At 42.0% G+C, this 23,789-nt stretch overlaps 1 protein-coding gene across 9 annotated transcripts in view; it reads right to left on the reverse strand.

The window, feature by feature from the left end:
• ptprsa (protein tyrosine phosphatase receptor type Sa) overlaps nt 1–23,789 on the reverse strand; it is a 232,078-nt gene that overhangs the window by 61,753 nt on the left and 146,536 nt on the right. For 8 of the 9 annotated variants that reach the window (XM_070960507.1, XM_070960506.1, XM_070960509.1 and 5 more), the window contains 5 exons: nt 15,897–16,007; nt 5,056–5,325; nt 4,286–4,867; nt 3,349–3,485; nt 3,100–3,244 (listed from right to left, as the gene is read on the reverse strand). In XM_070960507.1, the coding sequence (XP_070816608.1) occupies nt 3,100–3,244; nt 3,349–3,485; nt 4,286–4,867; nt 5,056–5,325; nt 15,897–16,007 (1,245 nt within the window). Of the gene's footprint in view, nt 1–3,099; nt 3,245–3,348; nt 3,486–4,285; nt 4,868–5,055; nt 5,326–13,510; nt 15,830–15,896; nt 16,008–23,789 lie in introns of those variants that run through there. The other variant, XM_070960505.1, reaches the window with a different exon arrangement.

Raw genomic sequence — 23,789 nt, forward strand, 5'->3', positions numbered from 1 at the left:
CTGCAGTGTATTTCTTTTGCCTTTTATTCTCAAGCCTTCAGTAACATGTCATTAATCACCAAAACTCAAACTGAGTCTGTGCAGCTTGTTCAGTCAAGCAACTAATACTGCTTCCTCATTATGGTGCAGTGTATAAGCTGAGTATATTTTACTGTACTGTATACTGTATGTGGGGGGCAGTGTGTGTGTGTGTGTGTGTGTGTGTGTGTGTGTGTGTGTGTGTGTGTGTGTGTGTGTGAGTGCCACACCAATAGTGATAGTACAGCACTCTGAAGTTTGCCACTAATGGGATATTTTGTTTGAATTTATATGAAACTGCACAAAACAGTGTAATAGGTAGTTACTCAATGACTGTGCCTGTTTATTGCCCTGAAACTATTTTTTTTCCAAAACGCTGACAGTTTAAACTATCTATGTTACACTGCGCTGTGAAGGCACTATGTATGTCACAGGGCTCTTCACTGACGGATGCATGGAGTGCTGCTATTCCTGACCTGTGCAAGGTGCCAAACTGCAGACATGTCAATTCAATATTTCATCATGTCATTTATAAAGGCTGCTTATTCTATCCTTCCAACTCTCTGTTGGTGTTTCAAAAAAACGCAGAAAAAAAAAAAGTTAATTGGTGTATGTGAATGTATCTGTGGGAAAGCTTATGGCAGACTGAATCCCTAAACCACACATTCACTTACCTCAGAGAATCCTCAAGATCAAGTTATTTATTGTGTTGTGTTGTAGATGAAATCTTTTGCTTTGTCTGACTTAGTCTGTGAGTTTTCTGACCTCTACAGTGACAAACCAATGGATGTATCTCACACTTGCTTGAGAAGGGACTTTTTCTAAAGGCATGAAAATGAAAAAAACACTGGCTGAGAAAGATTGGAAACAATGAGGCCTGGGGTGAAACCATCAAAGTAGAATGGATAGAAAAAGTAAAGGTAACTGTTAACCTTAAAATGACAACCAAAGAGGATTTGATGGTGGGCAGGCAGATGCCGTTATCAACTAACACTTATCCTTTCTATCCACTGTAATTGTATGGATGAGGCAGTTGAAAGGGAGAGTCCCTTGTCTCAAGCAGAGACTTGAGAAAAGTCATCAGTTACAAGGGCATGTCAGTGCTGTCTGTACGTGCTGCTCTGCCTGCTGCGCTGTAGTCGATCGTGGCTGTGGAACCCGACAGAAAGACGAAAATAGCACAAGCTACTGTTTGGAGTGATGTCAAACCAATATTCTTTCAGATAACCCAGAAAGTAATAAAAATTAATAAATAAAATAAAAATCTAACTCAAAACTTTTTTTCAAAGGACTCAACATAAAAGGAAGAGGACACAAAGTGAGCAAGGAGATGTCAAGCCATTCCAAGGAGAGCTTTTGTTCCATTGCACAGGGGAACAAGTGGCAAAGTGAGAAACAGAGCTGGAGGAGGGTGGATGTAAGAGGAAGACAGGAGTGTATCTGATCCAATCAGCTTGCAGCTTACCGGTCAAGAACAAATGCAAAAACAGAGGTAAGGAAATCACAAACACACATCGACAGGTGAAGATGTGCACAGACACTCGAGAGACGCCAAGACAGAAATGGGGCAGGGTGAACAGAAAGTATTTTCATGCCTGGACTGATCAAAGATCAACGGTGCAGTGATAGGCTCTCAACAGCACCCCCAGTGGGCAGGAGTGAATGTTGCATGCAACTGGCGCTCTCCTCAGTGACTCTGCACTGTCTGTGTAGCTCTGCTGCCCAGCAGTGACAAAAAGAACTGTGAAGTGGTTGTTCCAAAGCCCCCACAGCCCAGATGTGGGGGTACAGCCAACAAGTTGCACTAGTAGAAACAGAAAATGTGTTAAAAGAAGTCTACTCCCACCGCCATGGCTCTCCTATGTCCCAGCAATAGTCCTCTGGATAGAATCTTACAAAGCACAGGCAGTTTATTTACAATAAAGGTGGCCACTCAACAATTAACGCATGGATGTATGTCTGATCTTCTACAATGACTAGCTCAGATGAACCCTTAACCACCCAGCTACATTTTCAAGGTTATTTACCATGAATGTACTGTCAATACACAGCAACATTGTTAATTTCTACGTGCTGTGTATACCCAGACGACACACATTTCATACCCTGTCATCCCAGACCTTTATTTACAATTGGGTATTTGATTGGATAAGATGTGTGCAGTGTCTCTCAACAGCTTGCACTTCTGTGAACTGTGATATCACTCCTGTTATTTTTAGCTGGCCGCTTTAAATAATTCAGTTGTGTTCCTGCCATCTGTAAAATAAAATAATCAGTGCAGAACTGATATACTGGAATAAATTCAGGGGGTGGGCATGTGAATAATGTTAGTGATTGCTGATAGGGTTTTGTTTTTCTTTGATGACTAAAATCCCAAATTTCCCATCCCCAAGCTGAACACAGTTCATATGAGAGCCTTGGCGGTCTTAGAGGAGAACTAACATTTTTTGTGTCTCTGTCACATGGAAGAAAGTGCACTTGCTGTTGACAAAGGAAAAGCAAATATGAACAAAAGTGAAAGGGAAATAAAAAGACTCCCCAAATTGTCCACATAGGCTAGATTTGTTTGACAGGGTTGGTTACTCTCATACACATTCGGCACAAGAACCATGTCAGAAAGTAAAGTAATTCTAAAATGAAAAGGTTGTAAAGCACTTGGTCTAAAAATGCGACTCAGCCTTAATTCTCCACAATACAAACTGTTCACAGTGTAAATGTCACTTTACATAGGGCAGAAAATACCATGTTGTTACACTGAGGTTAATAAAATCAACAATATCAAGTGCAAAAAAATAAATAAATAACATCCCATAAGTTGTGTTTGTTGTGTAGTTCATCATTTCTGAATCACCTCTAAACCTTGATTATGTCTGAGAAAAACACAGTCATGGTTCAAAGGTGATGATGCAGATAACATCAGAGAAAGTTTTCAAGGTCCAGTTCAAAGAAAAAAGCACAAAACCTCGTTAGAATTTACTTTAGTAAAGGTATAAAATCATTTAACTGCTTTTGCTGGGGAAAACTCTTGTTAGTCAACCAACAAAGGTAACAACAAGGAAGATGTAATAATGGGCTACATACTGGCTTGCAAGGTCTTCTGTGATATGTCATTGGTGAAGGCTCCGATGCCTTTGTTAGAGATGGCTGCCAGGGAAAAGTGGTACTCTGTGTTTGGGCGGAGACCTTCCACAACATAGGAAGATGTGGGTGCAAATGTTTTCTTCATCTGTCAACAGAGAGCAAAGTTATTGACAAGTCTGCTTCGAAATAGTTGTACAGAAATCTAATGTTGGATCATTAAGAGATGAAGACACTGGAAGAAATTCTTGCCTGGGTGCCTAAACTGCGGTCCATGTAGCGAAGCTCATAATTTATAATTCCTTCTTTGTCATAGGCAGGTTCCCAGGTCAGTTCAATGCTGGTGTCAGACACGGCACCAACTTGGAATTTGGATGGCTGACCTGGAACTGAAGAACATAGCAGAGGACATTGTTGCAGGACATTCCAGGACATGGAAATTAATATTATGCTCATGGGAGGGGTACTGTCCAATTATAGTTGGAAAAAAGTCTTAAGAATGTGTCAGTTATTTTTCCTGTTCAGTGATTTCTTAATAAAAGAGCATATTTGCTATACACCCACTAACATGATGAGTATAATGAGATTTGGCATAAAATGACCAAGGATTAGAGGGAATTAAATTGAGAGGAATAGATTACAGTACAAAAGTTTGTGCCCCAGTGACAAGTAAGGTCCAATTACGCTCTACTTATTGTGGGGTCTCTGAAGTTGGACGTGCCTCCTTGCTCTAGCATGGACGGAGTGATTTCACTCAGCTCTGAAGCTGATTCTGGTGAGTTCTTAGATGTTGGGTCTTTCTCAAATTTGACTGTTTTTTTTTTTCAGACTGCCATGATCAAACAGACTTTTGTCATCATTTGCAGAGGCCGCAGATGTGTGGGTGAACCTTGCACAGCAGGGGAGAAAACTTGTCTCTTTGACAGCAGGCACAGCCTGTTTAAAGTTTCAGAGAATGTGCTGCTGATGCGTAAAAACACCCTAAGATGTTCTTCATTGGTTGTCAAAGTCTTCTCCTTAAGCAGAAGGCTGGAGAACAGGTTGAGCATGCGACAGATTTCTGTAAAACCTATTTCAAACTTACTTAACAACTTGGTTACAACAATACTTGAACAACACAGGAGTTTATTGTACACAAAATTGGCGGCCATGAAATTCGGTTGATCAAGATTAGTTTTCAGGTCCTTACCTCCCTGGAGTACTTTGACATGGATGGGCTCTGAGAAGGGTCCGTCTCCTACAGAGGTGAATGCTAGGACTTTGATTGTGTATGTCTCTTGAGGAGCCAGGCTTTGGATAGTAGTGATGATGCTATCCTGGACATTATGGATCTGCCAGAGGCTCATCGGTTGGGAGTCATCCATTGTATAATAAACGCGGTAGCCCTTGATCTGCCCATTAGGCTCCTCAGGCTCTTCCCAGCGCACCATCATGGTGTTCTGGGATATGATCTGGGCCTGGATGTTTCGTGGTGGACTGGCAGGGGCCTGTTCACCAGTCCGCGTTTCTACTGGCTCACTGGGAGGGCCCTGGCCGATTGTGTTGACAGCTGAGACACGGATTTCGTACTCTGTGTTGGGGTAAAGACCGCCGATGCTGTACCGTGTAGTGGTGATATCATCTACTGTTTCATATTTGCTGTCTGGCGACTTGGCCCTATACTGGATGATATAGTAAGTCACTGGGTCTGGGTTGCCTGAGTCCCAGGTGATGGTCACACTGGTGGCAGTGGTTTCAGTAACCACAGGGGTACCTGGAGGCTTGGGGAGAGCTGTTACGGTGACAAAACAGGAAGGAAAGAGGAGGCAGTCATTTATCATAATAGAGACTGACTGAAAAACTTTGCAGGAGTAAAAGAAAAGTACAGTATATTCACATTGTAATTAGGGCTGGGCGATATGACCAAAATCTTCTATCACTTGTTAATTACCCTTCTTCACATGCACACTTATCTCTTACATTTGACAGTGATCTGTGCCACAGCTTCAATGATGCCGAGGCTGCTCATGGCCACGCAGGTGTAGTTGGCTGACTCACGAACGCTGCTCAGTTCGAGAACGTTCCTGCCCACTGGCATCTCATCCTCCGGTGTCAAGTCCTCTGAGTTCAGCATCCACTTGACGTAAGGCATGGGCGACCCCACTGCCACACACGTTATGTTCACACTGCCACCAGGCATAATTTCCTGACTCGTGGGTGGAATGGAGAAGCGAGGAGGCACCCGCCGGACTGGGAGAAGGCATGAGGAAGGGGAGAGGATGACAAAAGAGGGCAAGGGAGTCAAAAAAAAGAGAAAAAGAGAGGTAACAAGAGAGGTCGATGAAAATGGACCCTTCTCAAGAAAATATTTAACACAAAAGGTTCAACATGTTAAATGTGAACTGAAACACAATATAAAAGAAGTAGACTTTTCAAAACAAAAATATACAAATAATGAGAAGGAACTAAACTAACATAACTGCTTCAACAACAATGTAGATTAACAATAAAGCAACGATTCATAGCAACAAGGTTCCATTGACCAATATTTGACCCATCACAGCACAATTAAAGACACAAAAATCTATTACGAGTTTCTCATCTTTGGAGCTGAACTGCTGACATATGTACACCTACGACATAACCTGATTACCAAGTATGAAGGTGTCTAGTAAAGGCCATGTGATAATGCTATCACATAAGGCCAGCATGGCAACCTGGAACTTCCTGTCCTCTCAGGCACTCATGCCAAACAGGAAGTAGGCCATTACAGGCTTCTCCCACAGCACAGGAAGTGTAGGGTTACTGGGCTATTGACCATCTCTACAAGGTCTCTAAACGCATTCTAGCATAAGTTTGCACTTTACACCTGCCTCTTCTGCCTGGATATCTTAAAGATGAGAAACTTTAATCAGATTTTTGTGGTTTAGGGTAGATCCACTGGACAAAGCCTTATTAAGATCTGACACGGTTCCATTGATAGATGCAGCTATCAGTTTCACAGACAGCATGCATAAATAGACCGAGGTAAATTAAGGAGTAAATGATAACAAAATCAGATATAAAAATTGAGATAAAATGCATAGAGGAATATAACTGAAGGGTCGCTAGCATGCCCAGACAAAAGACGATTGGAGAGGAAAGAAGAAATACAAGATAGAGGATAAAGCATCTGAGGAGAGGAGAGAAAGAAAGGGAACAGAGGAGTAAAGAGTGACAGAGGAAGAAAAAGAGAGGGGAAGGTTTGGAGGAGGGTGAAGGGGGGGTAACCCGCTTCAATGCAGTGTAAACTTTGTTTTTCTCCAGCAAATGTGACAAAATGTGATGGTGGCACATTGTCACATCGCAGTCCCAGTTAACACAAAATAAGTATTGAGGAACAAGGTGTGTGCCTAGAATTACATAGAAAAAGCTATAGTAGTTGTAGTTAGAGAGTCTACTATCACAAAGTGTTGGAGTCAAGAGACAGAACTGGATCAACAGGGAGTAGAAATCCAGAGAACAAGAACGAGAGATAGAGGGAAGGTGAAAGAAAGGGGGAGATGAATCAGGGCAGAATGACAGCTAAGAGAGGGAGACAGGGAGGAGCCCATGGATAGGAGTTGAGTGGAAGGAGGTTGATAATGAGTCTGAGACGCAGAGGAAGGGCGCGAAAGGTACTGTGTACTTGCATGTGTGTACGTGTATATGCATAAATGTATATATATATATTGCGTTGGTATAGGCACGAGTGTGCGTTGTGTACAGTATGCAAGAGTTAGAGAGTGAAAGAGTATGAGTTAGCAAAAACACTGTGTGTTCATGAGAGGCATCCCAGCAAGCACTTGACAAATAAAATAGTCTCATGCAAGAGGTGACCAAGTTCATCACTAAATGAGCACAACATTTTTGAAAGTGTTGTATAATGTAGGGTTTTTCTTGTCTATATGAATCTAAAGTGAGCAACTTTAGTATGTGTTTTTACTGCCTAAGGCAAGCTGAGTCGGAGATTGCTGTTTGGTCAAATGCCAAACGTCAAACATACATAATCAGAGCCAGGAAAAACCCTGTTGTGGTGCAGTAAAAACTAAATACTAAGACAGTTTTTAACTGATTATGAACAAAAAACTTGAAATAAGATACAGGCAACAGCTATAGGCTACTACTGAGGTCTACTACTTCCATCTCTTACTCTATTTTCAACACTGGTGGAAATCAAAGTATCTATATCTATTCAGTGTCAAAATGTTTGTTGGGATGCAAAGAGAGAGGTCAACGAGAGAGAGGCAAAGAAGTGCAGATGAAGAAGTAAAAAACAATGAACTAAATGGAGGAACTGACTTAGAGACAGATAGACAAGACAGGAAAGACAAGGGACAAGAGACAGGACACGAGGCAGAACAAAACAGACTCAAGCAGCAAGACAGCAGACAAGGAGACAGACAGAGGGAGACGGGCAGACAGACAGTGACGGATGGGCACGCAGACATACTGTACAGTACGCAAAGGGAAAGGGGAGTGGGGCTTGGGTTGTTGGAGAAAGGGAAGGAGGAGGAGGAGGGCATAAGTGGGGGGATAGAATAAGGAGACTGTGATTCTAAATAAAAACAAAAAAAAAAAGAAAAAAGAAAAAAGACCATGTCTCAAAGTGGGTTTGGAGGTCTCACACACTGGGGCTTAAAAGCAAGAATCAACTACACCTCCCCTCCTCCCCGCCTTAAACATTGCACCTCAATGCAATTGTAACTTGGGAAGTCTTGGGGTGGGTGGATGTGAGGTGTGTGTCTGGGGTGGGTGGGGACTGAGGGGGAGATTCAGGGTTGGGGGAGACTGAGAGGGGCATCAGGATAGGTAGCATTCCAAAATACACCGTGTCGATCCAAATGGGATTCATATGATCGTTGCATGGGACAGTTTGACTTTTTCCAACAAAATGAGGGCACAAATATCACCTACACACACTGAGGGGATTTTCACCTGAGAACTGGCATTTACTGACCTGGACAGTGAAATAATCACTAAAATGTACATACAGTAGGTTCACATGTAGTCTGTAGGGGCCAAGCATGTTAGGAAATAAAGCAAGCAAACACTATGTGCAGTGTCCAAGTGGTGAAAACACGTCCACTGTTACTGGCTTTTAACAGCCATGCCGTATTTGATCATCAAAAAACTGCAATCTGCTTTATGTGTCAAAAGAACACATTCAGTCAACTACAGTTAAGAGATTGAATTAGACACTAATTGAGACATTCTGCAGCCACTGTGGAGCTTTGTCCTCCTTTGTACTACTCTACATTCATCCTCTCAGTCCTCTTATTCACTGTCAATGTCAATTATGTTACTACCTTGGGCAAAACATGACCTGACCTTGAGGGCAAAAAGTTCATTGCTGACCTTTGAGGAAATGCTCTTTTGTGGTACACAAAATCACACACTGATTTGGCATAAAATGTACCAAGAAAAAAAATGAACAGTAGCAGATTCAAAGAGTAAAAAGCTACTATTATGAGCTAATATGGCTATTTAAGAAATGATGCAAAATATATCAAAGAATCATATCCTGCTCTGCCATGACTTTACTGTAAAAAAATGAAATCACACAATGGGACGCATGACCTTTTGGTTGAGAAATCATGCTTTGTCTCATCATGTCAGATACTACTGGGTAGTTAGGAAGTCAAAATGGGAGATCTTCTAAAAAAAGACATGTTGAACGGGGAAAAAGGGCAAAAAATGTCCATCATTAGGGACAGGAAATATATATTTGCATTCTAATCTGTCAAAAAATGCCTAACGAAACAACAAAGGTGAAAGGGCAGCCCATTCCTCACACGGACATGCATGGGTGTGGCTATGGCATGAGTGACATATACAGGTGCGCCCCCATCCACTTGGGCAGACACCAGGGAACCAATACAATTCAAAAATGTCACCCAAGCCCATCCAAGCATGCCGTTCATTCCCAAATATAGCATTGTTCCAGACACACACACGCACAAAATCAAATGAAAGAAAACAAATGAAACTGAACAAATCCACAAAAAGAACTAAGTCCGAACAGCATAGACAGTACCAGAGTGCAGCTGTGTCAACAAAGAGGTATGCATCAATACTATTAGATGTTTTTCAGCTATGAATAGTCTCTGCTTGAATTTTGCCTCCAATCCAAAAGAATGGCGAAAACTGAGCGAGGCGAACTGGGACTGTTTTAAGGGGAAATGTCTGATCAAAGTGTGTCTGATGGTGCACTTCTCTCCCTGGGGCTCAGGTCAGCCAATGGACCGGGAGCTGTAGTGGCTAAGTGAATGAGGTTTCCCCACAGGAAGATGTCTCTGTTCACCTTTGACAATCTACACTGTCAGGGCAATGTGGGAACTAACACCAGCCACCAGCCAAATGCTGGTAACTTTTGGCTGTGGCCGCCTGGTAAAATGATCCAATACAGAAAAAAAAAAATCCTCCTTAAATGCTTCATGGTGCTGGGGCACACTAAATTTGGAAAACAGGGCTGGTGGAAAGCTGGGGGAGAGTCTGCCTGTCAACAGCATGCACAGTGTGTCTGGCACATAAATAAATTTGGTCTTTGGTTACAACAGAAGATCAAGAACTCAAGGTCAGTTGATACTACAGCATTTTACACTATGTCTTGGGGGAGAAAATCTTAAAACCTAGTTACCACTTCTGGGAACAACATTAACTGTGTGTCTAAATGTCAGTGTCACATGCAAGTGGGTCACTGCACTATCATTAGCTAGACACAGGCCTGTATGAACTTAATGCTCAAGTGGACTGTCTAACTCTGACATGGCAAAGGCACGGTAAACACTGTGTGTGTGTGTGTGTGTGTGTGTGTGTGTGTGTGTGTGTGTGTGTGTGGTACCTATGCTATCCTTCCTTTAAAATGTAAGGCCAGTGAAACAAAGAAAATCAAGAATCCCAATTGCATGGACAGGCTCCTCATTCACAGAGACCAGGAGCCCAGCCGGCCCATTTGGAATTGAGAGAAAATAAAACAAACATATACCTTTCATTTGGACTACTAACAACATGTAATCTTGTTTCAAGCCCCAATGTGGAGAGAAAGACAAGAAGCCTTACAGTGGACGAGGTGAAAAGCAGTCGAGAGAGAACGCCAGAGTACTGCACTAACTCTAATAGTGGGCGGTGTTGTGGAGGGATTTGTGCCAAAAAACAGAGGTCAGAAGGTGGACATTATCGGCCATTTTGGTGAGGCAGTTTTTGCTGCCCCAAAATGAAGGGGGAAGCCAAAATAATGTGCAGCCTTTAGTGTCACCTTGAAGCTGAGATTACACCCTCTTGCTGCCTGAGGACACAGGCGCAGTATGGAGATCTTTTAGTCACACTTGCTGGGTGAGGCCTACGGCATTTACATATAAGCCGCAGGGGTCGGCCTGTATTAACATACCTTGGCTGCGCCAATGCTAAACAGTCACTATCAGTGGCTCATCAAAATGGAAATTATTACCTAAAGGAAACTGACAAGAATCATGGCAGTGGTATCTAATAATAGAAAGCAGTGGATTGAGGGGATTTCAGAGAGCAACATTTTTTTTTCTATTGACTTACAGGTAGATGACAAGCAGCCAAATGATACTGCAATACGTCCCCTCACTGTGGTGATCCCTTCAGTGAATATTATCAGTCGGATTGAGAAAGGGAGTGTGGTATTCACATATTTGCATTAGAATATAAGAGGTTGTGGAAATTTTGTTTTGTACCTCAATTAAATGCTCTTCTAATAGAAACACAATTGTTTTTAGGGGTGGCTATTAAGTTCAGGACTCCTTGAGACAAACATCTAATAGAGATGGCAGGATTTTGCTTTGGCCAGTGAGAACATAAGGTGTAATCTAGCTTTCTTTCCCAACGTTACACACAAATGCATAGCAGGACATGCAAGCACATTCAAAATCAGGCAGATACCATTGTAGGAGGGCAAACATGCACATGCGTACATCACAGCGCAGTCTTTCTGCATCAGTGTTATTCTTAGGACTTATAAATTAAGACCAGGTTTTCATTGTTCTTCTTTCTTTTTCTTTTTTTTGGAGTAGGATTGTGCCATGCTTTGTGGACCCTATTATGTGGACAGTGGTAATGACAGCTTATTGATTGGTGGCTTTCACAGACTCAACTGTTACAATTACTGATTGAAAGTCTTTTCAAAGCCAGTTGGTACACAGAGGTGTTGGAATTGAAACCGTTGAAACCTCTGGGATAACTGCAAAGATCAGAGGGGATGATTATATATATTTGTCTAATGACTTGCCTTGAGGAAAAATTATGTGGCTGGTGCAATGGAAGGAAACAGCGTGGATGTCTTAAACTGAGGCCAAAAATATATCAGCTATACTCAGCATCTTCTCAAAGGAAACACCGGCTAACACTGAATATTTTTTGTGGGGTTTATCACAGCTCAATTAAACTCTTGACCAGCAAACAGGCTCAACAGTTACTCAAAAAAAGCAAATGCCAAAAATGCCAATCAAAAATTCTCTTGGTGTCTTGCACATACATGGCAGATTAACTGTCAAGGGGCACTTAAGCATCTTCAGGCTCCAACTATGAAGACTTCTGAATGAAGTAAATCTGGTGCAAGGTGTTATTAAGAAAAATATATGTGCTCCCACGGATGAATTAATGTTGCCAAAGCAGGGACATTGCTAATTTGTTTGCTGGTGGAACAGAATCCATTTTCAATCTGACTTTCAGCTACCTTACAGAGATCAGTCCAATCCCCTGGAGATCAGTACACATTGATAGCTACGCATTCAAATACTCTACTACTCTAGGAGGAGACTGATACCAGAGGAAGTGTGTTATCTCCTCCACCTAAATGAATGACATGCCTGATCTACCCAGACTTGTTGAGACACATGTAATACCCCTAGCCACAAACCGTGGTTCCTTTCCAAATATATCTGTCTTGTGTATTCATACGACTAGTGGAGCCCAAAAATGGATAGGCAAGCTCACTGCAGCAGGTGACATGAGATTCAATACAGATCTGATTCAGTTGAATATGTCTTGGAAAACCTTGTGCTGATGCTCACGTTTAGGTGGAACATCTTCAGAGGTGACAAGAAGTTGGAACAGAGCCAAATGGGACATAAATCAGTAAATGCTGCATGCACTGATCTCCAATTCATCTCATTGCTCATTATTGTTGTAGGACTACAGTATGAATGCTTCAAAAATAAATGACTGCGTGTCTCATTGCAGTCCAGATTGAGAATCTTCATTTCTTTTGTCACATCAACCTGAAAATCAATTCTATTCTATGTGTGTGTGTGTGTGTGTGTGTGTGTGTGTGTGTGTGTGTGTGTGTGTGTGTGTGTGTGTGTGTGTGTGTGTGCGTGTGTGCGTGTGTGTGAGGGGTGGAGGGCTTTTGGATAGTAAATTATAATTTGATTGAGTGTCATGACTGCAAGGGAACACAAACAGCAGTCACTCAAGGAAACCAATCACATCTAGCTGCCACCATTTGAAAATAAAAGTATCTTTGAGCACCCGCTAAGCAACAGCAAATGTGATGTCGAAGTCATTATATTGTTATTGATCCACACGACACTGTAAATGGCATCCCTTAATGGGTGCCTGAAATCACAATGGGACCCAATCAGGCCCAATCAGATCTAATTTTTTCAGTAATGGGTCGCTATAAACAAGATGACAGGAACACTGGCTGTATACACACTTATTATTTCATTCGGCATTTGCATTTGCACTCCGAGACTCAAGAAGCAGAGCAGCATCATTTGGAAAAAGAAACACAAATCTCACAAACAAATGAACCACAAAAAGACAAACATTTGGAACAGAAAAGTAAGTTCAGGAACAGAACTGAAACAAAAGGAAAACACGCAAACACAACACCAGAATCACAACACAAAAAAAAAAAACCTCAATAACAGAAAGCCAAAAAAAGGGTTTTATCAGGGAAAACACTTGTAGAGAAACCAAAGAAAGAGAAGGAAAGAACTGAACCAAACACAGGGAATGCAGAAAGAAAAAGACCACACGGCCAAAGGGATTCTGTACAGGCATGCAAGCGCAGTTACATTCTCCCATCATGCAACAGGTCCTGTTATTTACACGTGCTGGGTTTTCCATGACAACATGTGCAAGAAAGCCTTTCAGTGCAGAAGCAATACCAAAGGATGCAAAACGAGAAAAGGCCCCACAATGCAAACATAAAAGTAAATTAACAAGACCCGAGCTAATCGGGTTTGCTTTCATCATTTCTTCCTTGGAAATAAAGAAACATTTCTTTCATAATCATTTAGCAGTTTGGATTAACTGATTAGTATTTCTTCAAATTAGTAATGAATCGAGCTCTGTAATAGGCAAATACAGCTAAAATTTTTCAACATGTTGAATTTTTTTTTTCAAATGTGGGTTAAAAAAAGTAAAAAAGAAAAAACACACCAACCTTCTCGAAGCTCTGAGGGATGTAAAGGGGTTGATGCAGAACACAATGACATGAGGAGAAGAGAAAAATAGGGGAAACACAGAGAGAGTAAAAAAAGCCACCTCAAGGTGTTTAGCTGCAGCTACATTTCCCTTTTCTTTAATCTTTTTTTCCTCCTTTTCCCTTGTCCCTGCTATCAGTGACACCCGTCTTGAAAGTACACTTGCCTCCCCTCCCTCCCCCTAAATAAACTTTGAACCAAAACAATCAGATTCACCCCAGTGGCCACACTGTCGCTTGGTAAGAAAAAAAATTGTGAGGCGCCACTGGAGTCAAATCAAGCGTACCATACTCATAATTCAAAATTTCACAAGCTCCTTATAGCCACGAGGAGAGGCTCCTGTGGTGGCCGTATTTGCTTTTGTTAGAGAAGGAAACCAAATAAAGACAAAATAAAGAAAACTAATGAGAGATAGAAAAGAAAAAAGACACAGTTTGGGCTGAAATTAGCAGCTGCAGTTCAAGACGGTTGCAGCACATGTTGTTCGGAGCCAATCAGTAGCATTGTCATTATGGTTTCTGCTCGGGTAGCAGTCTCAATTTGCCCTGGTACAGTTTGCACCAGACAGAATTTAGGATTGTCATGTTCTTTTGGGTTTTCCTGAAAATTGATCCCTACCACAGCTGCTAATCTCGAGTGCATTTCGCTTTGTGAACAAAACATAGTCAACATCAAGTATCAGAATTGATTGACAAAAGTTAACTGAAAACAGACAAAGGTTGACACCATCAAGGCATAACAAGTGTGTTACATCGTGTGAAAGTACCTGAGCAATTATGACCCTTGTGTAGTCTCTTAAAAGCATGCTGATGGAGCCAGTGTTCATGGAGATTGCATGAATTGTTGGAAATGATATAAGGGTATAGCTGCGTGTTTTCGACCAAAGGAACTACTGAACAGCCCAGTGCTGTGTCAACAAAATGTTCCCATTATCATTATTTAATGAGTCCTGCAGAGCTCTTCACTGTAATTTGCAATGAACCTTTTAATTTTCATCATGCTGTACATGAACAAGGTGCATAACTGCTTGACATTAAGTGTCACTGCATCACAGTGGAGACAGGATGAGCCTCCAGGATGAATGCTGGCAGGAAGAGAAACTAATCTTGATTAACCATTTTTTACCCTCCACTTCTTGCATATGAATATTTCTTCCCTATGCTGCTACTTCACAGGGTATGATAATAACAATAATAATGAAAAAGCAGCTCCCTGACCCATTTTATAATGTCAGAGTAGTGAATTATTTATTGGGAACAAAGTTATTTGGTACACAGCAGAGGGAACAAACCGAGTAGATACCGAAGCATCTTTATTTAATATGCACAATATAAATAATGCATGTCGAAAATGCATCTGCTTCAATTTATCAAAGCTCCCTCAACAGGGATTCATTGTCATTTAGCATTAGTGGTCGAGGGTAGGCTTTTGTCTTCATTGCCTGTTTCCTATGAAACTCAACATTCCCTGTGACTGTTTGTTTCTCATATCTTCACTTTGCTGGAACATGCCAGCCAAAATTACTACTGACTGTAAAAGGCTTTTTAAAAGATAATACCCCAAAGCAGAAACAGGGGAATACTATGGATTTATGCTCTGGAACACCATGAAGAGAAAGTAGAGGAAGTGTACTATTTATAACCTATGGGATAGAGCATTTTTTTATGTAATACAGAGCAGCTGACTGTGTTAACAGTCCTTTTCTCTTAATTCACCACAAGGAAATCCTTTTAACCCCCAAATCTGGAGAAAGCGAAGGGGCTGAGATTTTGATTGGTGCGCATTAACACCTTGCCACTCAATCAAAATCAAGACTTACCGTTGTGCTCCTGTACCTGAAAACAACTAATCAAAGAGAAGTCCTTCCCAACTCTTTTTGGGGTCCATAACTTTGATGGAAGGGGGGACATTTTATCGGGCACACAATTACAAATAAAAAGCGTCTTACAACTGATAAAGTGAAGACATACGGCTTGTTGTGCTACACATTTCCTTCCGAGTGAGTAGGGGAGGGCATTCAGAGACAAAATGGAGCATAACATCATAACAGAGAAGAACATTAGTTGGTCAATTATAATTTTACATTTGGAAGTTTCAGTGCATAAGATATTACATTTGTGGGCAGACAATACTATCAATGCTAAAAGATTTATATTACTTGGGTAATACTATTTTGCAAAACACATTTTGTGCAAATACAACTGGGCTAGAATGGAAGCAATTATCATTTGTTACGCTCAACAGTAATGCCACTTAAAGCTGAGCTGCACTGTGCAGACATTTTAGTTAGAATGGGTGGATGTTTTTATTTTTTTGGCCTGGCTCTGGGGCCGGGTTGCTCCCTACCTCGCACATAAAGGTTAGCAGGGGACGAGTAGCGCACGCCTTCCACATTAGACGCCACGCACTCGTACTTCCCCTGGTCGGTCTCCTCGCTGTTCTCGATCTGCAAGGCACCTGGGAAATGACAACATCCAACAAAGACAAGAAGGGAGGGGGAGAGGGAAAGAGAGAGAGAGAGAGAGAGAGAGAGAGAGAAAGAAAGCAGGAAGGAAATGATTAGTTGATCTGTCAGTGACGGTGCATGGAGGAGTCAGACAATCTTCTTAATGGAGGGTATCTTGAATTTCTCAGGACCCTTTTGTCAAGAACTGTTTCACTCCACAATGCTAATGCAGATTGCCATGACAAGCTGGGTTCCTCTCCAGCCTCAGCCATCAACAGATAAAAAGAGGAGGATTTAAATAGATAAAAAACAAAACAAAACAAGGACTGAATCAGTCACACTACATTTGTTTGCTTGCTATGTTGGTGTATGTAATTCCAGTAAGACATGAGATCTCTCTAAAAACATGGTCAAATTAATGATGTAAGTGTGATGAAAGGTAATGAAGAACTGTGCTGAGATGGTCCAGTGAACTGAGATTAACAAATCGTCCTTTGCATGGCACTGCTCAAGGGAGACTTTGTGTGTGTTGGGGGAAGAGGGGTCATGGGAAAATATCCAGACGTACAGTTCATGTTCAAATGAAGACTGGCACTGTGCATAATGCGGCAGCTCAGCCCCTCTGCAGGGGGCTCAAAGAATTACAAAGAGTAGAGACACATCTAACGCTAATGTTATATCTTGTAAACATACAGCGAAATGAACTGCCATTGTGGCTACCATTGTGATCGGATAGTTTGAAATAATTCGTATTCTCCTTTACTTGTTATTCCTGTTTTAAATTCTCTCTGTTTTGTGCTAAGATCACCTACATCTCCCCCTTTCATTCTTTTTCTCACATTGCAGTATTTCCGTATCTAATATTATGAGTGTCAAAAAGACTGGATTCCTTATGTCATTTTAGATTGTATCTTTTTTATGTGAAAACAAACTCAGCCTAAATGCTTGGCAACAATCCTGGATATGGGGCGCGGGGGACAGAGGAGGGAGGTGAAACAACGAGCGTCAGATCATTCCTCGTTAGAACGCTGTTGACGGCACTTCCTGATGATATCATTAGGGCTTCTGGCTGGCTCAGCAGACAAATTGCAGCCCAAGCCTCCCTGACAAACACAGCACCATCACTCATTAGCGTTTAGCCAGGAAGCATCAATGCGCCAGCCGCTGCCCAAGATGCTTTGTAATATACCATAACCTACTCCATCACAACAGCAAGCGGAGGGAACACAGTGTTGTACAGAGCTACGATTCTAGAACATTGGTCTAATAATGCCTTTCAGCTGTGCCACAAATGAGACCATCGATCCTGCTTAATTATAAAGATTAGTCACGCTTCCACCTTGGCCACGGCCTCATACTCCAAGAGTATTTTACACCTTCACTACAAAGATATCTTCTCTTAAAAAAAAAACAAAAAAAAAAAAAAACAGACCTGTACCTGCAACAATCTATACTCTATTTTTTGCTTCTCTTCATTTCCCTCTATAGCTCAGATCATCCTCCTCCCCCAGAGGGAAGTGTTCCTGGCACATAGCTCATGAACCAAATGAAAATGTCTACCTGCAGAGTGCAGGTGGTGGAGTCTTCGCTCTGCGTTTATGCGGGGATCTGATTTGGATGTGTTTGATGTGCGCTTGGAACAGCAAATGCCAGCTCGGTGGCAGGTGGGTTGGAATGGGCTCACAAGTCTAGCGCCTCCACACCGGGGAGACCACAAAGTAAGGACTGTGTGAAGTTCAACTCCAGGTGGACGGTTCCAGAAAGCTCTGCCAGTAGCTCCTCAGCCTTGGCCCCTGTGCTGAATTATAAAATCGCTGGAAGGCTGAAGTTGATGCAGTTTTTTGCAGTGCTTCATAAATAATAATGCTGAAGGGCTCCCTTTTTTGTTGACTGTTAACAAACAGTTAAATCAGAAGAAATGCTGTATATTTCATATATTTTCCCTCCGTGTGTGCCAACTGCTGAAGGTCCACGGCTCCAAATGCCTCCAACACATACAAATGTCTTCAGCTGAAAATCATATTTAACAAATGTCATCTGAAGGTCAACAAAACACAACCAACAACGAGTGGACGGGTGACAGATAATGAGCCAAACTAAATTAATTGAGAGCCAATTAAAACCAACATTGTCTGCTGTGAATTGTACCTCCTGGTGAAAGAGAGAGGGAGAGGGAGCAAGAAAGAGAGAAAAACATGAGAGGATAGAGGTTTCATCTGCCATCTTTGTTGGAGGCTCCTTGCTTGGTGGTATTATCTATTGTTTCCAAACCCCTACTGGCTTCATTACATATTCTAGCTATTATTTAGTGGAGCTGTGAAGAACACATAAAGACTCCTTCTGCTGGCGGAACACAGGGAGAGGGTGAAGAAGTGAGGTAGGAAAAAAGCGAGGAAGAAAAAAGCAGGGAGGAGAAGCAACAAAGGGGAGTTAGGAGGGAGAGACAAAGGGAAAGACAGCACATGTGGAGGAATGATGAGAAAAGCAGGAATGGAGGTTTATTCTTATTCATGTATCCCATTTTTTATTTTCTGTCTTTAAGTTGTCTATTATTATTCTGCCTCCAAAATTGAGGAAAAGGAAACTATGCGTGTGAGCACGAGCATTACTCTCGCCCTCATGAAAATCTGAGATTTATCTGAAACTGGATTAACAACAACAATTATAGATTTAATTGTACACACTGGATAAAATTAGATCTGTGTGAACAAAAATTTGATGAAGGAAGCCCAGTGAGAAAGCCAGTGAAGGAGTGGGACAGGAAAGGTAAGAGGGAGAGGGGAGAGCATAGAGAGAAATCACAACTTTCTATTTTGAGATGCTTTATGCTCCTCGCCGCGTCACATCTGCACACGGTGGAGATGCAACATCCTGCTGGTGTTACATGTGTTGTGTCACACTGTGTGAGCTGCCTTTCTGTCCATTTTGTCATTTCTACTCCTATATCATGTTGTCTCCTCGTGCCAGCTTTGCCTTTTGTACACCTCAAAAGAGGTTAATTTAAATGAATCCATGCCATCGATTTAGTTTATGATCTCTGCGACCAGTACAATAGAATACGTGTCTTTATTTTTTGGCCAACAGGCAGCCAGTTTAATGATAATATTAGCATTTAAAGACAACAGACCTCGAAGGGCTTTTAACATACAAACCCAAACAAAACTCTCTGATGTCCTATCTCCAACAGCAGCATGCACATGCACGTGCGCTCACAAAACAAACTTCACCCTTTGAAAACCCTTGTCACCAGCATGTGTCTCTTTCCTACCATTTCCTTTTGTCTCTTTAAAAAAATAACTGCACTCTCTGTGTTTTGCATAATTGCGTTCTGTCTACCCTGCCTGCCTGTGGCTCGCCAGAGCGCGAGCGGCCATTGGCGTTTTTTTTTTTTTCTTTTATCACGAAAAGAGGAAACACAAGAAATGAAATAAATGCTGAAAATTATCTTTCACATGCACAACAAAACACACACACCCAGTCTATTCACACAGTTTACTGATAAAGACTCGTCTACCCTGAAACTGCAATTTACCGTGTCGCTCACAAAACGGCCGTACTTATGAAGCGAGTCCTCTATGGGGCCTAATGGCACGCACCCCCTGTCTTCAGCTAATCATAAACTTATCACAAATTGCCAAAATGACCAAAGCCCTGTTTTTTTTGCTTGATTTCATTAGGCTGACTACTCTGCTTGCCAAGACATGGTATGATGAATAACAAGCGTGGCAGTGACGTGTCCAGACCTTTCTGACTGGGGTTGTCCAAGTGAGGCACTGATTTATGCAGGGGTGGCATGAAGTATGTCCACGCATACACACATGCACACATATGTTAGAAAAGCTCTCATTAAGCATTTCTAATATCTACTTTACTGATTAACATTGAAGTATTGTACAGTTTCTTACATTCCCATGTTTAAAATTTTCATTTGAAAGACAAAAGTCAACAACACAACATAGTGCCACTACGCAAAAATAGTACAAGGTCCCCCAAAACAAACTGTTCATGTAAAAGTCAGCTACGGATAAAACAGTGCACGTTAACTACTACTAGCCAAACAAATTCTAAGGTCCAAGGTCTCACCTCTCACTGGGCAGACAGCCAATCATGCTTCAAATGCCTCCTGCGATAATCAGGTGGCATTTGGGGTTGCCAATCAGACTGCAGGGGTAGCAAGTGTCACCCAAGGCCACGGCCCTGAGGTACGGCTGATTTGACTTTACATGACATCAACCCAGAAGAATGATTGTTTAAGACAGACAACCAAAAAATGCACTTCACTGCAGGTGCAGATATTACCTCTGCAGGTGCAGTAGCACTGAAGCGCCAGTGATTGCATATTGTTTCTTATATTGTTTCATACGACTATGAATTGTATCAAATATTTCACTTTTCATACAAAAATTACTAATACATTTTATTTATTGTGAATATTTCTCTTTGACTTCAAGAGTGAGCTGCTATTACTGAGCAAGTACTTGCTATTTAATCTTGTTCAAGGACACTTGAAAAGGTCACATGAATGGTGAAGGACAATACAGTATGTAAGCTGTTGTGGGCACTGAACACAAGATCTGAGAACGTCCCGGACAGTCTCTCAATCCACTTACAGGCAACACTGGCCATCCGTTATACCCAGGAAGTGAATAATAATTCATCTTTTTCTGGGTCAAAGAAGAAAAGCTGGTGCCATTTTTTTCTTTCTGCCTCATTCCAGGATGCATGTCACCCCATTAGAATCCCAAAAAAGACAAAACAGTGGCTACAATTCAGGCAAATAAAGTCCCTGATAATCATGACATCACTTCCATGTGGACCAATTAGTCTCCATCTCAGTCAAAGTGACCCCTCTTTCCCACCAACACTTACAACCTCCAATCTCCACTGCTACCCACTCCTGGCTGTCGTGCAGCATGTTCACCGCCTTCATCCACTCAATAAAGAAGGCTGTAATGGTCAGTGTGTCTGGGACATTTGTCCCAGCCGTGACAGCTGCCCTGGTTAACAGCGCTGCATGCCGCGGGGTGATCTGATGAGGAGCGTCGAGGTACCAAGGTGTGATAACAAAGACGACTGGCTGGACAGAGTTGAACAAATACATGTTTTGAAGGCCAGTTCAGATGCTGTGACAGACATTCTGAGACTGAAGCTGTTTAGAAAGGATACTTTGTGACAACAGTCTTCAATATATTAACAGTTAGGAGCAGTACTAACCTGAAGGCAGGATTATCCACCTACTGTATCTATTCAAATTGAGAAGTTTCACTACATTTAAACCGATACAGTTCTCAGATCAGAAAACATCAAATTCTTATTGAAATATCACAATTGACAAATCCGTAAATAGATAGATCGTTTTAGTCCAGGCTGTTGCGGCAAAATGGGTAAGAAACTTAGAAGCTGAGATCTGGAAAGAAAAGAGTTTAATAAAGGCAGACAGAAAGGGGTAGGAAGAGAGTCTCATTTATGAGAAGGGCAGTGTACAATAGAGAGATAGAGAGAACGAACAAAACTATCTGAAAGGGGTGGGAGGAAGAGTTGAAGAGGCAGACAAGCACAGAAAAACAGAAGGACAGATGAGGGGATAAAAGGAAAGCAAGGAGGGGCCAGCATGGATGATTAATTTCAGAAAGTGCCTGAAGCCGTGGTCTGCCCACCAATGTCGCGGCTTTGTAGCAGCTTTGCTATGTGTACCCCCCCAGTCCCATTTGTGTAATTCAATTAGTGTGCTCCAGCGGGCCTTGATTGATTTGTTTAGGCGATCAACAAAATGGCTGGCCAAGTCTCACTCTTTCTTTCCCTCCCTCTTGCTCCTTCCGCAGCCCACTCAGGCCTGCCGGTGGCATGCTGTTCTTTTCATCATTTTATCTCTCGTTTTCAGTTCATGTCTCTCATTAGTCCCTCATTTCTCATCTCCTCTCCTGTTGTTTCCTCGCTATCCTCTCACCCCAATGCTGCTCACTGAAGCTCTACTTCTGTGCAATTAAAACCCTAAATTAGCACCATACTGTATAAGTGGACATGTACTCAAAATAATAACCTTTCCACTCCATGAATTAAACTCACTGAAGTGCAGAAGAGAGCAGGATACAATACCTTAAGTGCACTTGATGATTCGGGTGGCACAGCTGTAATATATAAAATACATGATTTTTCCACTGATAGATTACTAATGATGCTCAGATTCACTGTCACAAAACTAAAAAACCAACAACTGCATGTTTACAGGCGCAGTCTGCTATTAAGAAATGTTGTACCAGTTTGATAATGCAGATAAAGTTGAAAACAGCAAGCAAAGTTTCATACCAAGTTTCTTCCCTCACACACAAACATTATAAGCTGAGTAGTCACCGGCTGGTGTATTTTCAAGGTTTGCTGTATCTGGTTCAGCACACAACAGCACTAGTTGTTGTACTGACCATCAATTCAAATACAGACAATGCGAGAGAAGCTTCGTATTTCAGTTGTGAACCCGCAGCTCACGCAGCAGAAACATAGCCAGTGTGGACACATGGCAGCCAAGTATGGAAATGCAGTTTTCTCTCCGTCTCCCTTTCCTTCTGTCTGAATCCTGGCTGACACTTGGGCACGCTCTGCCACCACCCCAAGGTCATTATGCTGTGATCGCACCAGCATGGGGTCCCACGTGTGTTGCCATTGTTGTCAGTGCCCATCTGGCGGCTTGTAACGCTCGCATGAAATCAGTAATGAAACAGGTAGGGAGTCCAGCTACCTTTCTACCTATTGCTTACCTTTAGGCCAGCACCTGGGTGGCTTTGAAAGGAAGCTTATTGTAACTTTTACATTTTGGGAATCAGCTCTTACACGTAAAGCCATGAAGCTGCTTCCTGTGACGTACATTGAGATTTATGTGAAATCGTCAACCGTCACTTTGTTTCACCGAGATTTGATTATTGGACTAACTAAAACTTCATTGGCTCCCTATCCATGACAGATTAGATGTTAAGGCTTCATACCTGTCTGATCTCCTTCTATTCCATCCTGTGCTCTATACTCACAATCCCAAGAGTTGAAGGAAGTTAGCAGGCTACAGGGCCTTCTTATATTGTGCCCCCTTCCTCTGGAATAACCACCCAGCGGATATTAAACAGCACGGCTGTTGAGGTGGGTCAGTCTCCTTCTCAATGAATGCATTAAGACTCTTACTTATACTCCACTGTCTTGCCGACAAGAATATATGAAAACCAGTGCATCTCTTGAACCCTCTGTTTGTTTGTTGTTCCACAAGCACATGAGCGTCTAAGCTCTCTCTCTCTCTCTCTCTCGCTCTCTCTCTCTCTCTCTCTCTCTCTCTCTCTCTCTCTCTCTCTCTCTCTCTCTCTCTCTCTCTCTCTCTCTCTCTCTCTCTCTCTCTCTCTCTCTCTCTCTCTCTCTCTCTCTCTCTCTCGCTCGCTCTCTCATCTCCCTGTTTTTTTCTGCTTGTCCTCTGTTTTCAATCAGACTTCTCGGCTGGACTATCAGCCGCTCTGGGACCTCTCTCTCCAAGCTGTTGGTGCCTCATTCCAGATGTCTTGTGTCTTCATCCTCCAGGATCCTCTTTGTCTCCGTGTGTGTTCATTTGCTTTCTCCTGTCTGTGAGAATGGTGTGCTTGAGTTCTTTTCCTTCTTTTCTTTATCCGATTGAGAGTCATATATTGTACAGATATGTGCAGCCCCTTGAGGCAATGTTGTGCCTCGTGATTTTGGGCTTTATAAATAAAACTGACTTGACAATGAGTGACGTAAAATGACTCAGCAGTAGGATAAGCAGTGTCATACCTAAAATGTTTTCA

This window comes from Chaetodon trifascialis, chromosome 4 (genome assembly GCF_039877785.1).
Source record: "Chaetodon trifascialis isolate fChaTrf1 chromosome 4, fChaTrf1.hap1, whole genome shotgun sequence".
Classification (NCBI taxonomy): domain Eukaryota; kingdom Metazoa; phylum Chordata; class Actinopteri; order Chaetodontiformes; family Chaetodontidae; genus Chaetodon; species Chaetodon trifascialis.